Consider the following 16,278-nt stretch of genomic DNA (forward strand, 5'->3'; position numbering starts at 1 on the left):
CACGCTACCATCACAACCGGCAACGCTCCTGGTCACGCTGCTGCAGTTTGTCTTGATTTCTTTTATAAAAAAGAAAGAAACCAAAACAAATGTTTAAATATTGCCTTGTGGAGAGATTTTTGTTGTTGTTGTTGTTGTTGTTGAAAGGAACTGTAACACACACAGTTAGCTATCAGACGTTTCCACGGCAGCACATGGGCTCACAAACACAACGGAGCCGCGTAAATAAAAACAGTGTAATGGCAAACGGATAAACTTTGCCCGTTCGGTGATGGCAGCACCGCTTTTGTTGGTGCCACACAGTCACGTGGGGAGTCCACGTTGTAGTTGTTCTGTCTGTCTCTGTAGCGGGTTGGCTAGGCTAGCCAGGCTGCTAGCTAACCTGACAATGTTGAGGTGAATATAATACACACGCTGCCCCCAGAAGACTGTGTTTATGTAAATTTAAAGAAAGCGAAGCTCTTATTGGACACAATTTGAATACATTTTCTAGGAAGGTGTGGTTGACACCTTTGTTTGGTTCTGTGTTGGACCGTCGTGTGAATGTGGAACAAATCACTGGGTTTGACAAATTATAAACTGAAACATGCTAAATTATAGTTACGGTTCATATTCTCCCTTTGAAAGTGTGACTCCTCAGATTCTTCCTTGTTTGCTCCTCGACTTTATTTCTCTTTGGGAATCATGTCATCACCTCCGGACACGTTGCCATCCTCGTCCTCATCGTCCCCGATCATTCCTTTCAGGTAGGAGCGTTTGAACTCCTGGAACACCATCTCCTCCTCTAGCTCGCTGCAGACAGACAGCAACCGTTAGCCTGACGCGTCCTGCAGCCGACATCGTGTTTCACTCAGCAATCTCATGTTGGAAGTTTTTTAGAAGATGAATCAAAATTTGTTTGGTCTGGAAGTTTAGAACATTGCTTGGATCGGTGGAGAAACACGCTGAAGATCGAAACATGAAGTCCAGGTCCTTTCAAGTCTCTGATGGGTTTATGGAACTGTAACAGCTAAGGTTTGATCTCATCAGGGCCCTTAGCTGAGCTGAAAGTAACTCAGGGAGCGACGATTGTTTCAGCTGAAGGACAATTGTAGCCTGCAGGTGGACACGGCAATGGAGGCGGGGCAGACAATGCAAGCAGGAAGCAATGAGAGAGGAGACGCTTGCAGGAGGCAAAGAAGCAGATAATGTTTGACATCATCAGGGGCCTCATGTACCAAGACTTGGTGTACTCCAAAACCCAGAAACTGGCCTAAGCACAAAAATATTTAGATGTATCAAAGTGTGCGAAGGCATGGATCAACGCACATTCCATTTGTACATCCCACTGAATGTGGAATTGAGCTCACATGCACATGCACCATGCTCCTCCCTCTCTACGCCCCTATTTACATATGCAAATCCATGTAAATACGAGGTCTGTGATGAAAAAAGCGGTCCTTTTAATTTTTTCAAAAAAATAAATGGATTTGATTCATATGTTTTTACGTCAGACATGCTTGAACCCTCGTGCGCATGCGTGAGTTTTTTCACGCGTGTCGGTGACATCATTCGCCTGTGGGCAGGCCTTGAGTGAGGAGTGCTCCACCCCGCCCGTCAGAATCTCTTTGTCTGAATAGCCGCTGCGGACGGCGCGCGTTGCTTTATCAACATTTTTTCTGGACCTGTGAGGAATATCCGACACTATTGGAGAAATTAAGCCGGTTTTCGGTGAAAAGTTTAATGGCTGATGAGAGATTATGGGGTGTTTCTGTCGCTGTAAGGACTTCCCACAGAGCAGGACGTCGCGCAGCGTTTCCAGGCACCGTCGTCGGCCTGTTTCGACCTGAAAACATTCTAATTTAAGGCTTAATTCACCCAGGACGTCGTGAGAGAACAGAGAAGATTCAGAAGAGGCCTGCATGAGGACTTTATGCGGACATTCCACTGTTTAAGGACATTTTGTAATGGAAGACGTGCGCGCAAATTCGCTGAGTCGTTTCCGTGACAACTCCGCGAATCTGTGTGCGCCACAACGGGAAAAACACCTCCGTGTTGAAAACCATTTGTAAAATTCTGGCGGCTTTTGATGGCTTTCAACAAGTGAGTAACTGAGAAATTAACAGCTTGGGCATGTTCCAACTTGCCCATTAAGGTTTCCAACGGAGGTGTTTTTCCTGTCGCGACCCCCCGCGGTCGGGTCCGGCCCGACATGCGACTCTGCCCGCACGTTCTTTCATTACAAAATGTCCGTTAACAATGGAATGTCCAAATAAACTCCTCATGCCGACTTCTTCTGCAAGTTCTCTGTTCTCTGATGACTTACTGGGTCAACAGAGCCTGAAATGTGGAAGTTTTCAACTTGAAACGGCGAGACGCTGCCGCCTCGAAGTGCAGATCGCCGTCAGGCGCCGTGGGCCGTCCTTAAAGCGACACTACCAGACCAAAATCTCTCATCAGCCGTTAAAATTTTTACCGAAAACCAGCTGAATTTATCGAATGGTGTCCACTCAGTTGTGCCTTACAGTTTTGAAAAAATTTTGATCAAACAAAGCAGCAGTCTCTGAGCCATTCCTAAACAATGAAAAAACGACGAGAGGGTGGGCGACTCCTCACTCAAAGACTGCCCACAGGCGAATGACGTAACCGACAGGCGTGAAAAAACTCTTGCATGCCCACGAGGGTTCAAGCATGTCTGTGGTAATCACACGTGATTCAAATCCATATAGTTTTTGAAAAAAATAATAAGGTCCTTTACTTTTATCACAGACCTCGTAGGCTAGTTTATCTGTCAAATAAACATGAAATGGCAAACGAGTGTGTGTGTGTGTGTGTGTGAGAGAGTGTGTGTGTGTGAGGCCATAACGCTGTGGGCTCAACACAGCGCACACACACACACACACAGAAGTAAAAAATGCGATCTGTGTCGCAACCGACAGTGTCATCACATTACTACACACGTGTTTACTGACAAATACTGAACACAGGGGGCCTGTTAAGAAGCTCTAGTTTCACGATCAAGAAACAAAATAATAATAACAAAAACATATTTGAATGTGCACATGCCCAGCTGTGCCCACGCAGTTTTCATTCAGAACATTTACATGAATAAACTATTTACTCATCGCGCACATGCCAGACAGGGGCACAAAATGGGGGTGACATGGGGGGGTGTTCTAGAGGGGTTATGCTTAGGGTTAGGAGAACGGGTTAGGGTTAGAATAGTAAAATTAAAAAAACGCATCACGGAAATATCACTCATTTGATGATGGGAGCATTAAAAAAAGCATGCGACTGGGCTGCCCCAAACAGGCTGTCCGTCAGGATGAATGAGTCATGTGTTGAACCAGGCCATCTAGCCACAATTTTAACTAGTTTTGCATATCACATATGATTTGAATATTGATGGAATGAAAATGTTTCCCATTAAGAAAACAAATTAATCATGTGATGGCGCCTAAACCGGCTCTTGCTACAAATTGTGCTTTAATGTTGGAATGTGATGTACCTGGATGACATTTAGATGATTGTGTTCCACACAGCCAGCATGGCTCTGCTCAAGGTTGACTGGCACACTCTTGACCGATCAGCCAGCTCCCACTGGAATGCCCCTGTTGCCAGGAAGCCCAGGTGGTCAGGACCGAAACCTGGCTCCTCGCCGTATTGCGCTCTGCGACAGCCTCAGTTCTGTGCGCAACTCCAGTGACAGTGGCCTTGGTTATCGAAATCGCCTTATGAGCCAATTACCATCATTTGCAAGTAAATCTTCACGTTCCCTGAACACTCGCTCATATCAGATTGCACCATTTGCAAGGTCTTCCAACAACACAGCCACTGTTAGTGCCATTTTACACAACACTCTGCGCATGCTTTTATATCCACCCATATAACTGCAAACATGCGTGTTTGTTAATTGTTCATCAGTGTGTCTCTGATGTGCACATCACTCTGATGACATCTTGTTTTCACACTATTAATGGTTCCCAGCAGCACCTCTATGTGTCGTCAATAGCTGTAGAAATGTGTGTACGCCAGCCAGGAGTTTTGTGTGATGCACTGCACATTTCCACAGTCATTTCACTTTTGATACATCTGAACGATGGCATGGAGACGAATGTGTGCCATGTTTTTGTGCATGTGCACGTTTTGTACATGAGGCCCCTGATCCTTTAGCTTTGAGTAAAGAGGAGATCGGGGAGTGACGATTGACAGTCTGAATGACAGACATGTTTTTTTTTGTGTCTTACCTCTCCTTCACTGTCAGCGGTCATTTCAAAAAGGACAAAGCAGGAAAAGAAGAACAGGAAGTTTTAGATTGATGATTTTAATGTGACAGTAACAAATATGAACATGATTCTGTACAGTCAGCAGATAATGCAGAGTTTTCCTGTAAATAAAGATGAAGTCTCCATACGACATACAGGAAAAACTAACCCAGAATGCATTTCATCATCAACATCCAGTTTGTTTGGCAGATCAACACACTTTTGGCAACTGTGATGATTTTCACTTTGTAGCACTTGACAAATGCACTTTATTTTGTAATTGTTTTCGTGTTTGTTTACCGTTAATTAACATGCATTGTCTCCAAGTCTATCATCATGGAGGAGTGTGAATATGATGGCAGGAACATGACGGTCCCACAGCTGAAACATGTCTCACTGTCTGTAATGTTCCCTGCAGTGGAAAACTACACCAGGAGCCGCTGAGTCTCACAGAGAAAGCCGTACAAGTTTATCCAATTTTGGAGAAGTGTGACCACAAAGAGTTGGTGAGAAAGGCGGGCTGCTCTGTTCACCGTCTCAACGAGAAAGCTGTGATGTGGACAGAGGACTTGAAACTGCTACCCACCATTCATGCTAGTGATGTCACAGGCTTATTGACTGTGGACATACAAATGAAACAATCAAACAACACAAACATGATGATTGCTGTTGGACGTTTACTGGCCTTCATGTGGAATTTGTAGCACTTGGAAGTATCAAAGGACACAACGACTTTATTTCCATAGGAAGCTGTGTGGAACGGGAGCAGCACCAGACAGCAGAACCATCTCGCTCTTGCTGTCGATCTTAGTAGAAGATGACTACTCCATGTTGGGGTTTGTTTGGGCTACTGGGGCGTGTTTGCACAAGTGACTAGTAAGACCACGTGTGGAGTGGCCACAGAACCTGCATGTGTAGATTTTAGTGTGGTCAGGCTGATGGGTGGATCTTTCACCTCTCCTGTGATTGTGTTCCCAGTAAGCCTCTCTTAGACCCTCCTCTACTCTGACCCTTGTCAACTGCATTTTTCTATGCATTTCAGTTTTGTGCCATATTTTCCCAGGTGTTAGTTGGTATGCCAGTCTTCCTTAGGTTGTTGTGTAGCTCATTCTTGTACCACAGTCCTTGTCCCCCTTTTGTGTGCTGTCCTACAGAGAGTTGCCCGTACCATGGAAAATGTCAAAGGTATGTTGTCCCTGGAAAGAACGTCTGTGCTGGGTTTGTTGTCTTGACAGGTTGGGCGCATTAAGGCCTGGAGATGCAGCTGTTGGAGTTCATGTTGTTGTTTAAGTAAGGTGGAGAGCTCTACTGTCCCATACTTTAAACTTGGTAATAAGTCCGAATTCAAACGATGTTCTGCATGGTTGCTTTGGGCTCACAGACAAGAAGTAAAAGCAGCGGGATGAGGTTTTGTTTCAGGGTGTGTATTTATTACTACTGTCAGGTTTCGGCCCCTAGGTGGGGTCGCTTCTCTTTTTTCCCCTCTCCACAATATGAATTTTTCGTCATTAGTTTTGTTCTGAGTTTATCATTTATTTTCTGCTCTGTATTCTGTAGCCTCTGGTTTTGTTTTCAGTTTATTTTTGTATTTTCTGTTTTTCGTATTTTAGTCATGTGTTTTATTCAGTCATTGTTTCTGTCTAGTTATTGTTATTTCCATTTGTTATGCATTCTGGTTTTTCTCCTGATTCTTATTCTTTAGTTGTTTCAGTCCTCTTTTGTTCTTCACGTAGCTTATATGGTTATCTTATGTTTTGTTTTCTGTTTTACATTTCAGCCCGTAATCTATAGGTTCTTTGCTATGTTTATTATCTTTAAGACTTTAGCCATGTGTTTAGTTGGCCACATTTTTGCTTAGCCCTTATCTGTACCTCTGCTTCGCTGCCTGCCTGTACCATACCCCTGCTTGTGTTAAGGATAAAGATTATTTTTTACTTAATAACACCTTGTCTTTGAGTCTGCATTTTGTGCCCTCCCACATTCGGTGCCATGCATCTTCGAGTCCAGACAACTACTTTGTTTGTGCTTATCCCATCTTATTTAGACATATTCGATTTTTTGTTGTTGTTGTTGCTGCTGTTTATTTTTTCTGAAGCTGGAAATACATTGGTTGGCAAACCTTGGAAAATTTCAGCAAAAACAAGCAGTGCACAGTAAGAAAGTACCTGTATGCAGTAGGGAGAATTTTCACCTTGTGAAGACCCACAAATGAAACCTGTGTGTTGTGTTTGCATGATTCCTGTGTGAATACATGAATCGTTGGTGTACCTGCATCAGGTTTAGGATGCATCAGTTTGAAGGGAACCTCCAGGCCAACTTCACTGGAACACAAATCAAAACACACACAGACTTGATAATCTATCTTATTCCACTCTTTTTACATTCTACCATCAAAAATTACTGCTTTCAAGTTTGTAACCATGTTTGGTGAAAATCAAAGAATCAGGCTTACTGAAAACATAAAGATTATTTTTTTTCTTAAGTGTTTCCCTTCAGCAAAGCTCATTTCATTATCTCGAGTTTTCCCCCATGATTGAAATGTTTTTAAAATGACACTTTATCATCTATTTTTCAGAGGACAGATCAATCAGCTTTTAATTTTTCTTAAGCTGAAATGAACTCACCTTGACCCCATCATCCTGTGAAGAAAAAAAGAAACAAGAAAAAGTGATTCTTTAAAATGATTAAAAATAAATGAATAAAATAAAATGCTTTTTTAAAATAAAAAATATTGGATATTGAAGAGGATGAAATAAATGCAAACAAAGCAATTTTGTTGAATGAAATTTTTTTTTAAATGTCCAGAGTTATTTGGCAACATGAACGAAACAAACGCTTTCGTCAAAGTTTAATAAATCATTGTTTTTCCAGCCAGTTTCTTTAGACAAGTCAGGCAATGGACACATGAACATTTCCAGTTCACTGAGTTATTCTTGGACTTCATTTCCATAAATCTTTAAGAAATACAAACAGTATGGTACTGTATAGTAACTCTGTCTGGGCGAGGCATTTCTCAAAAACTGAGTGACTTTGCAAGAAGTAGACTCGTGAGGGAATTTGAGAAATAGACTTGGAGAAATTGTGCATAAGTGCAACTTTTGTCTGTTCCACCACCTCTCACAGCTTCATACTGAAGTGGAGCCGAGAAGGATTTCACACAACAGAACAGACCAAATCGAGGCTTGCGTGTCTCGTGTACTTTTTGGCAATCTGTAGTTGAAATTTCACATCTTTTTTTTAAAGAAAATCCTTCTTTGTGCCACTACACCATGAAGCCGTATAACTGGTGATGCAAAATTCAAAACTGCACTGTGCACAATTTCTCCAGTCGCAGCCACTGAAGCCTATCACTTCTTCAGGGTTGTCTGGGTGTCTTGGTGGCTTTCCTTACTCATCTTGCATGGGCCCTTAGTTTTTGAGAACTATCTGCTCCAGACAGATTTACTATAGGGTACCATACTGTTTGTACTTCTTCGTAATTGATGTAAATAAAGTCCAAGGCACATTCACTGACTCGGAAATGTTAATGGACTCATCCCTTGACTTGTCTAAAGAAAACTGGCTGTAAAAGTGATGATTTACTGAAAATTCATCAAAGGGTGACAATAATTGTGTCCAGCATACATTTTATGACAGGACGTTTTGTTCAGGACTCCCCCTCGAACTGCCACCTTATCATGGTGGGGGAGTTTGCGTACCCAGATGATCCTAGGAGCTGGGGGCTTCGTGCCCCTGGTAGGGTCTCCCATGGCAAACAGGTCCTAGGGGATGGGTCAGATTAACGGCAGTTCAGAAGCTCCTATGACCAGTGCGATATCAAGGACCAAGATGTCGGCCGGTACGGTGGAGACGGGGCACCACCCTGGAGCTAGGCCTGGGGTTGGGGCTTGCGCGCGAGTGCCTGGTCGTCAAGCCCGAAAGAGCGATGTGGGCCTGCCCTCCTGTGGGTTCACCACCTGCAGAGGGGGCCATGGGGGTCGGGTGCAGAGAGGACCGGGTGGTGGTCGAACGCAGGTGGCCCAGCGGCCTGGTCCGCGCTCACAGCCTCTGGCTGTTGGGACGTGAAATGTCACCTCGCTGGGGGGAAGGAGCCTGAGCTTGTGAGGGAGGTTGAGAGGTACCGACTAGAGATAGTCGGGCTCACCTCCATGCACAGCTTGGGCTCTGGTACCCAACTCCTGGAGAGGGGCTGGATGCTCCACTTTTCTGGCGTTGCTCACGGGGAGAGTCGGCGGGTGGGGGTAGCATTGCTTATTGCTCCCGAGCTCAGTCACCATGTGTTGAAGTGAATGAGAAGGTTGCGTCCCTACGCCTTCAGGTTGGGGACAGGTCTCTCACTGTTGTCTTGGCTTATGGGCCGAGCGACAGTGCAGAGTGCGCCGACCCCCAAGTCAGAGCACTGGGAGGGGTACTAGGTAGTGCTCCGACTGGGGACTCCATTGTTCTCCTGGTGGACTTCAACACCCACGTGGGCAGTGACAGTGAGACCTGGAGGGGGGTGATCGGGAAGCACGACCTCCCCGATCTGAACCCAAGTGGTGTTCAGTTGTTGGACTTCTGTACTAGCCACAGTTTGTCCATCACGAACACCATGTTCGAGCTGGAGGTTGATGATCACCTTTGTAGTCATATCATCTGACCTTCGGCCACATGTTTCGGACACTTGGGTGAAGACAGGGGCTGAGTTATCGACCAATCACCACCTGGTGGTGAGTTGGATCGGTCAGACCTGGCACGCACAAATGTATCATCAGGGTCTGCTGGGAACGACTGTCAGAACCCTCTGTCAGCGAGGTCTTCAACTCCCACCTCCGGGAGAGCTTCTTCCAGATCTCAGGGGAGGTTGGAGACATGGAGTCCGAGTGGACCATGTTCTCCACCTCCACTGTCGAAGCGGCCGCTCGCAGCTGTGGTCGCAGGGTCTCTGGTGCCTGTCGCGGCAGCAATCCCCGAACCCAGTGGTGGACACCGGAAGTAAGGGATGCCGTCAAGCTGAAGAAGGAGTCCTACTTGTCTCTGTTGGCAGGTGGGACTCCAGAGGCAGCTGACAGGTACCGGCAGGCCAAGCATGCTGCAGCCTGTGCAGTCACAGAGGCAAAAACTCGGGTCTGGGAGGAGTTCGGGGAGGCCATGGAGGAGGACTATCGGTCGGCCTCGAAGAAATTCTGGCAAACCGTCCGACGCCTCTGGAGGCGGAAGCAGCTCTCCACCAACACTGTCTACAGTGCAGGTGGGGAGCTGTTGACCCTGACTGGGGATGTTGTTGGGCGGTGGAAGGAATACTTCAAGGATCTCCTCAATCCCATCGTCACATTTTCCGAAGAGGAAGCAGAGACCGGGGACTCAGAGATGGACTCGTCCATCACCCAGGCTGAAGTCACCGAGGTGGTCAGAAAGCTCCTTGGTGGCAAGGCTCCTGGGGTGGATGAAATCCGTCCGGAGTACCTTAAGTCTCTCGATGTTGTGGAACTGTCTTGGTTGACACATCTCTGCAACATCGTGTGGCAGTCGGGGACAGTGCCTCTGGATTGGCAGAACGGGGTGGTGGTCCCTCTGTTTAAGAAGGGGGACCAGAGGGTGTGTTCCAACTACAGGGGGATCACACTCCTCAGCCTCCCAGGTAAGGTCTATTCCAGAGTACTGGAGAGGAGAATTCGACCGATAGTCAAACCTTGGATTCAGGAGGGGCAGTGTGGTTTTCATCCTGGTCGCAGCACACTCCACCAGCTCTACACCCTCCATCGGGTGCTCGAGGGTTCATGGGAGTTCGCCCAACCAGTCCACATGTGTTTTGTGGATCTGGAGAAGGCATTCGACCGTGTCCATCGAGGTACCCTGTGGGGAGTGCTCCAGGAGTACAGGGTCCTTTCTTAAGGCCTATCCGGTCCCTGTATGACCGCAGCAGGAGCTTGGTTCGCATTGCCAGTATTAAGTCAAGCCTGTTTCCAGTGCACGTCGGCCTCCACCAAGGCTGCCCTTTGTCACCAGTTCTGTTCATTACCTTTATGGACAGAATGTCTAGGCGCAGTCAGGGTGTAGAGGGGATTCGGTTTGGGAACCACATAATCTCATCTCTGCTGTTTGTGGACGATGTGGTTCTGTTGGCTCTCAAATCAGGACCTTCAGCATGCACTGGAGTGGTTTGCAGCTGAGTATGAAGTGTCCAGGATGAAAATCAGCACCTCTAAATCCGAGGCCATGGTTCTCAACCGGAAAAAGGTGCTTTGTCCTCTTCAGGTTGGTGGAGTGTCCTTGCCTCAAGTGGAGGAGTTTAAGTATCTCGGGGTCTTGTTCCTGAGAGAGGGACGGATGGAGCGTGAGATCGACAGATGGATTGGTGGAGCATCTGCAGTCATGCGGTCGCTGTATTGGACCGTCGTGGCGAAGAGAGAGCTGAGCAGGGGGGCAAAGCTCTCGATTTACCGATCGATCTATGTTCCGACCCTCACCTATGGTCATGAGATTTGGCTCATGACCAAAAGAACAAGATCGCGAGGGCAAGCGGCCGAGATGAGTTTCCTCCGCAGGGTGGCTGGGAGCTCCCTTAGAGATAGGGTGAGGAGCTCGGTCACTCAGGAGGAGCTTGGAGTCGAGCCGTTGCTCCTCCACGTCGAAAGGAGCCAGCTGAGGTGGCTCGGGCATCTTTTTCGGATGCCCCCTGGACGCCTCGCTGGAGAGGTGTTCCGGGCACGTCCCATCAGGAAGAGGCCCCGAGGAAGACCCAGGACACGCTGGAGGGACTACGTCTCACAGCTGGCTTTGGAACGCCTCTGGGTTCCCCCGGATTTGCTGGGGGAGGTGTGTGTAGATCGGGAAGTGTGGGCGGCTTTGCTTGAGCTGCTGCCCCCGTGACCTGACTTCGGATGAAGCGCAAGAAAATGGATGGATGGATGGAAGTTTTTGTTTCACTTCATGCATTTCATTTTGTTCTTGTTGCCAAATAACATTTTGATTAAACAAAATTGCTTTTTTGCATTTATTTCTGACCATATATGTGTAGATAAAATATAGGGGTACCAATAATTTTGTCCACGTATGTATGTATCAAAAACTTTAAAACAACAAAAACCTGCTAAATACACTCAACAAAAATATAAACGCAACACGTTTGGTTTTGCTCCCATTTTATATGAGATGAACTCAAAGATCTAAAACTTTTTCCACATACACAATATCACCATTTCCCTCAAATATTGTTCACAAACCAGTCTAAATCTGTGATAGTGAGCACTTCTCCTTTGCTGAGATAATCCATCCCACCTCACAGGTGTGCCATATCAAGATGCTGATTAGACACCATGATTAGTGCACAGGTGTGCCTTAGACTGCCCACAATAAAAGGCCCACTCTGAAAGGTGCAGTTTGTTTTATTGGGGGGGGGGGGGGGGGGGGGGGGGGGGGGGGGGGGATACCTGTCAGTATCTGGTGTGACCACCATTTGCCTCATCATGTGTATGTGGAAAAAGTTTTAGATCTTTGAGTTCATCTCATACAAAATGGGAGCAAAACCAAAAGTGTTGCGTTTATATTTTTGTTGAGTGTATATACAGCGGGTAAAATAAGTATTGAACAGGTCACCATTCTTGTTATGTGTCGACGCGGGTTGAGGAGCGGACCTGCGTCAGACGGAACCCAGTGCTAAAATAACCAGAAAAGCGGCTCCAAAACATTCCCCAGTACAATCCAACACACAGGAAAAAACACAAAACCCACCCAAAACCTCCCCAGGGGACCGTCCCATCAAACCCCGGGAAGAAAAGAAAAACACCCAAACGCAAAAACCCAACACAACCCCACAAACACAATACAAACATAAATGCAATAAAAGAAAAATAACAAACAACCCCCCCAGAACGACCTGCAGAGCCCACCCCCCCCAGAGAGCCTTTACCGCCAGTTCCGAGGACCAGCCAGAACCAGAATCCCACACAGGTCCCCAGGTATACATGGAGCAAACGGCGCCCCCCAGAGGACCGTACCATCAACCCCAGGAGGTACCCTCCCCACAACCCTGAACCCCAGACTCGGCCACACTTGGCTAGTTGGCCCCAAGCCAATTCCCCCCCAGAGGACCGTCCCATCAACCCTGGAGGTGGAACCCGGAATGAAACAGAACAAAATCAAAACTCAACCCCCGGAGGACCACAAAAACAACCCCGGGGGGATATAAAACAACCATAAACCCTGTTACCCTCCCCGGCACCCCGAAAGACCCCAGGTCCCTCCCAGAGCCCCTCGGCGGCTCAATTTTGGCGAACGGCTCAAAACATTAAGCCGGAGAAGGGAACAGGAAAAACTAACCCAGCCCCAACCCCAAGGCGCAGCGGAGAACTGGAAATACGTCCGGTGCCCCAACTCGACCATACCCCAGCCTCTCGGGAGGGGTGGAACTACCGAAATGGCGAACGGCAACAGATCGGCCCACCCCTCCGACTGAGGTATGTCTCCGCTGCACCACACCCCGGCAACACCAATGACGAACGGTACAAAGGCTCACCGAGGCTGGAGTGGAACCGGGCCCTAACCAAACCAAGAAAAACGCCCCTAACACCCCCCCCCCAGGTGCAGAGGTCTTCTGAGAACACTCAACGTGACCAACCTGCACCACCCCACAACCCACAAGACAAACGGTCTTGGGGCAAGTGAGGTTGGGGTTAGGGATGTAGGGAAATAAAAAACAACAAAATAAAACGACCCAACAACCCAAACAGAAAATACCTAAAAACACATAAAAAATTAACAATTAAGTGAGCCCAGACGGGCTTCTATCCGCCTAACATTCACTCCACCAGACACGCCTCTAACTCCCCAAACAAATTATAACCCCTATTTAAAGAAAACAAAACATTAACCCGTACTAGATTTTTTTTTTTTTTTATGTGTGTTATTTTGAACACCTGGAGATACGTCACCATTATTTTTCTTGACGCTTATATGTCGGGGCAATACAGTGATCTCCGTTCGTCCGAGCTGCATGGGCTCGTCAGCAAGAGGAGCCAGAGGTCCCGTCGGAAGAGCCTCAGTGGGGCGAAGAAGAGGCGGCCCAGATTTGTGTCGGGGAAAGCCCCGAGACGAAAAAACCCGCTCTGATGGCCGCCCTCTCTCGCGTCCACGCTCCTTCATTCCGATCATCTAGACGAATCACCAACGATATTAGCTCATCTAAATCGTTTGGCTCGTCACGGACTGCCGGCTCGTCTTTAATGACTCATTTAACCCATCTACAAACATTCCTCGTAAAGCTGCGGCGCTCCAACCTGACTGAGCAGAAACCAGAGAACATTGCATCACCGCACAAGGCTCCGGACGACAAACAATCGGTTCGGACGCCGAATCTCTGGGTGACGGAGTTATCTGCACTAGTATCGATGGTGCCGCAGCTGGAGCAGCAGGAAGCGGAACGGCTTGCGCTGCAAGCTCCGTAACACGGGCGTCTTGTTATGTGTCGGACGCAGTCCGGAGAACCGACCAGCGTTTGAAGGACCCAGTATAAAATAAGCAGAGCACGGTACAAAGGATAACAGAGTTTAATAAACATAACAGTGATGTGATAAATATAAAAGTGCGTGGTCTGGCGTGGTGGATTGCGGTGCGCTCCCAGCAGCGCTAACGGTCCGGAGCCAGAACCAGTTCGGACCCAAGGACCCCGCCGACACCCCCCAGGTGGCCGCGACAAACCGAGTCTGTGAATGAAGAAATCATCATGTGAGTCCACACTCTACACACAGAGAGACCGCTCAAAGGTGTACAAACAGCAAACACTTCCTGGCTTAATTACTAATCAGCTTCCCACCCTGCAGGCATGAAACACTCTGTTCACAAACTCACTGCAGTGGAAGCTGATTAAAACGACTAACATAACAGCTCAATATAATAAGGTGTGAGGGACACTACATTACTGACTGTACAAATGTTAGTCACAAAACCCAACGTACCTCAGGAAGTGTGCTGACGAGCGTGAGACCTCACCCTCTCCTCTTTCACAGACCATGCATCAAACCTGGACGTTCTCTGCATCCACTGATGATGAGATGGCTCTCAAGACGATGATCTCACCCGTCTGGTCACAAGGTCGAGTCTCTGGCAAACACACACTGTGCACTCCAGACTTAAATGCCACCATGTTCCAATCCGTGTAGATGCACCACAGCTGTGAGTCCTGACGAGCTGCACGTGATCAGCCTCAGGTGATCAGGGTGAGGTCCTGATAAACTCAGCTACACAGCCACTCAGTCCCAAATGCGCACCACCTGGGAGGAAAACCAAAAGACAGAAACAGAAGACAAACAAAAGCCAGCCAGGCACGCCAGCCACAACACGTCTGTTTGTTTAATTTGGTTTGCGAGATGCTGTAATTGCTCCCATATTTTCTCCAAGTGTTCTGGAACTTTTTCGGCAAAAGGAACCGCCTCTGCCGCTGGGTCCATTATGGAATGGCCGGGAACTACTGTTATGTGTCGACGTGGGTTGAGGAGCGGACCTGCGTCAGACGGAACCCAGCGCTAAAATAACCAGAAAAGCGGCTCCAAAAACAATATATTATTTCACCCGCTGGTGCATAAAAGTGTAAAACAGAAATAGCGTCCTTCTGGTGGAGTGAAGGCTGGCACGCTCTCCAGTGCCCAAAAGGATCGAAGCCCGGCACTCCTGGACCCACTACCACCGCCAAACACCCCCCAGGTGGACACGACAAACCGACTCTCTGCGAAGCATAGAAGAGGTGAGGTAAGTTAGCAGTTACAACTAATATCCTTCAAAGACACACACTATCAGCAACACATGCAGGTCTGTATTTAAGCTTTATGCAAATGAGCAGCTTCTCACAACAGGTGGAGGACCACTTGTCCGCACGCCACAGCAGTGAGAAGCGAGCTGCACAATCCTCATCACAATTCAAGTATACTGCGTAACAAAATACCAAGTTACTATCAACAATTAGTCAAACACTTAATCACCTTTGATGTGTGCTGACAGCATGTGTCCCTCACCCTTCCTTGCTTCACGGGCTCGATGTGTCAAACCCAGGCGCGGTCCTCAGCGTCTCACAAACGAACATCACAAGGTCAAGTTCCCGGCAGTTCTGCTTGAATCACACATGACTTAAATGCAGAACGCCATCCAATTATCTGCTTCAGCTGAAAGTCTTTAAGGTTGCATGTGAGCACCATTCACAGGTGCTGCACATGATGTTGATGAGGGTGAAGGATTCTTCAGCCAGCACCTTCTCCACAGACAAATCAGTTCTCATGTCACCTGGAGAGCAAACAAAAGAAAAGAACACCAAAATATCCAGCCACACCCCCCAACACACAACATTTCTTCTCAGTAAATATGTTCCTAAGGTGCTATTGACCTGACGTTTTCACTAGATGTCGGTAATAACCCAAATAATCCACACATACAAAGAAACCAAAGCATAGATGTCCAGAGATTATGTGTAATAATGTGAAATGACACAGTTAAAATATGTATTGAATAGTGCACAATATGTGTATGTAAATTACACTAGTTAATACAATAATAAGCCTTAATTAAAAGTAAATTAAAAAGAAAGGGAGGTGCAAAAAGACAAGGAAAGCCAAGACACCAGCTTTTCAGTTTATCAGTAATTACAAAGCAATCCTGCCCCTTGTAAGTGCAAATTAATAACAGCTGGTTCAGTGCCAACTGATGGCCTATAAAAAGTTGTCTCAAAGGTGTCACACAAGAAACATCTCATGATGAGTAAAAGCAAATAGCTCTCACAAGATCTTTGCAACCTTATTGTTGCAAAACATACTGAAGGCATTGGTTGCAGAAGAATTTCTGAACTTCTGAACGTTCCAGTGAGCACTATTGGGACCATAATGCGGAAATGGAAAGAACATCATTTTGTCGTAATGAACACCATGTCTGTGACGTTTGGAGGTGGAACATCATTGTGGGCTGTTTTTTCATTATACGGCACTGGCAAACGTCATATAAATGAAGGAAGGACGGAAAAATGTACAGAGACATTCTTGATTAAAAATCTACCAGGATGATGTGATGAAAC

The 16,278-nt window shown here is 47.0% G+C and overlaps 1 protein-coding gene across 1 annotated transcript in view; it reads right to left on the reverse strand.

Annotated features, from left to right (window-relative positions):
- Window positions 1–328: 328 nt before the first annotated feature.
- The window catches only part of saga (S-antigen; retina and pineal gland (arrestin) a), a 53,558-nt gene continuing 37,608 nt past the window's right edge, over window positions 329–16,278 (reverse strand). Inside the window, 4 exon segments of the mRNA XM_034183703.1 lie at window positions 329–792; window positions 4,227–4,236; window positions 6,513–6,565; window positions 6,869–6,883. Coding sequence (XP_034039594.1) covers window positions 666–792; window positions 4,227–4,236; window positions 6,513–6,565; window positions 6,869–6,883 — 205 coding nt within the window. The 3' untranslated portion in view covers window positions 329–665.

The sequence above is a fragment of the Thalassophryne amazonica genome, chromosome 12 (genome assembly GCF_902500255.1).
Source record: "Thalassophryne amazonica chromosome 12, fThaAma1.1, whole genome shotgun sequence".
NCBI lineage: Eukaryota > Metazoa > Chordata > Actinopteri > Batrachoidiformes > Batrachoididae > Thalassophryne > Thalassophryne amazonica.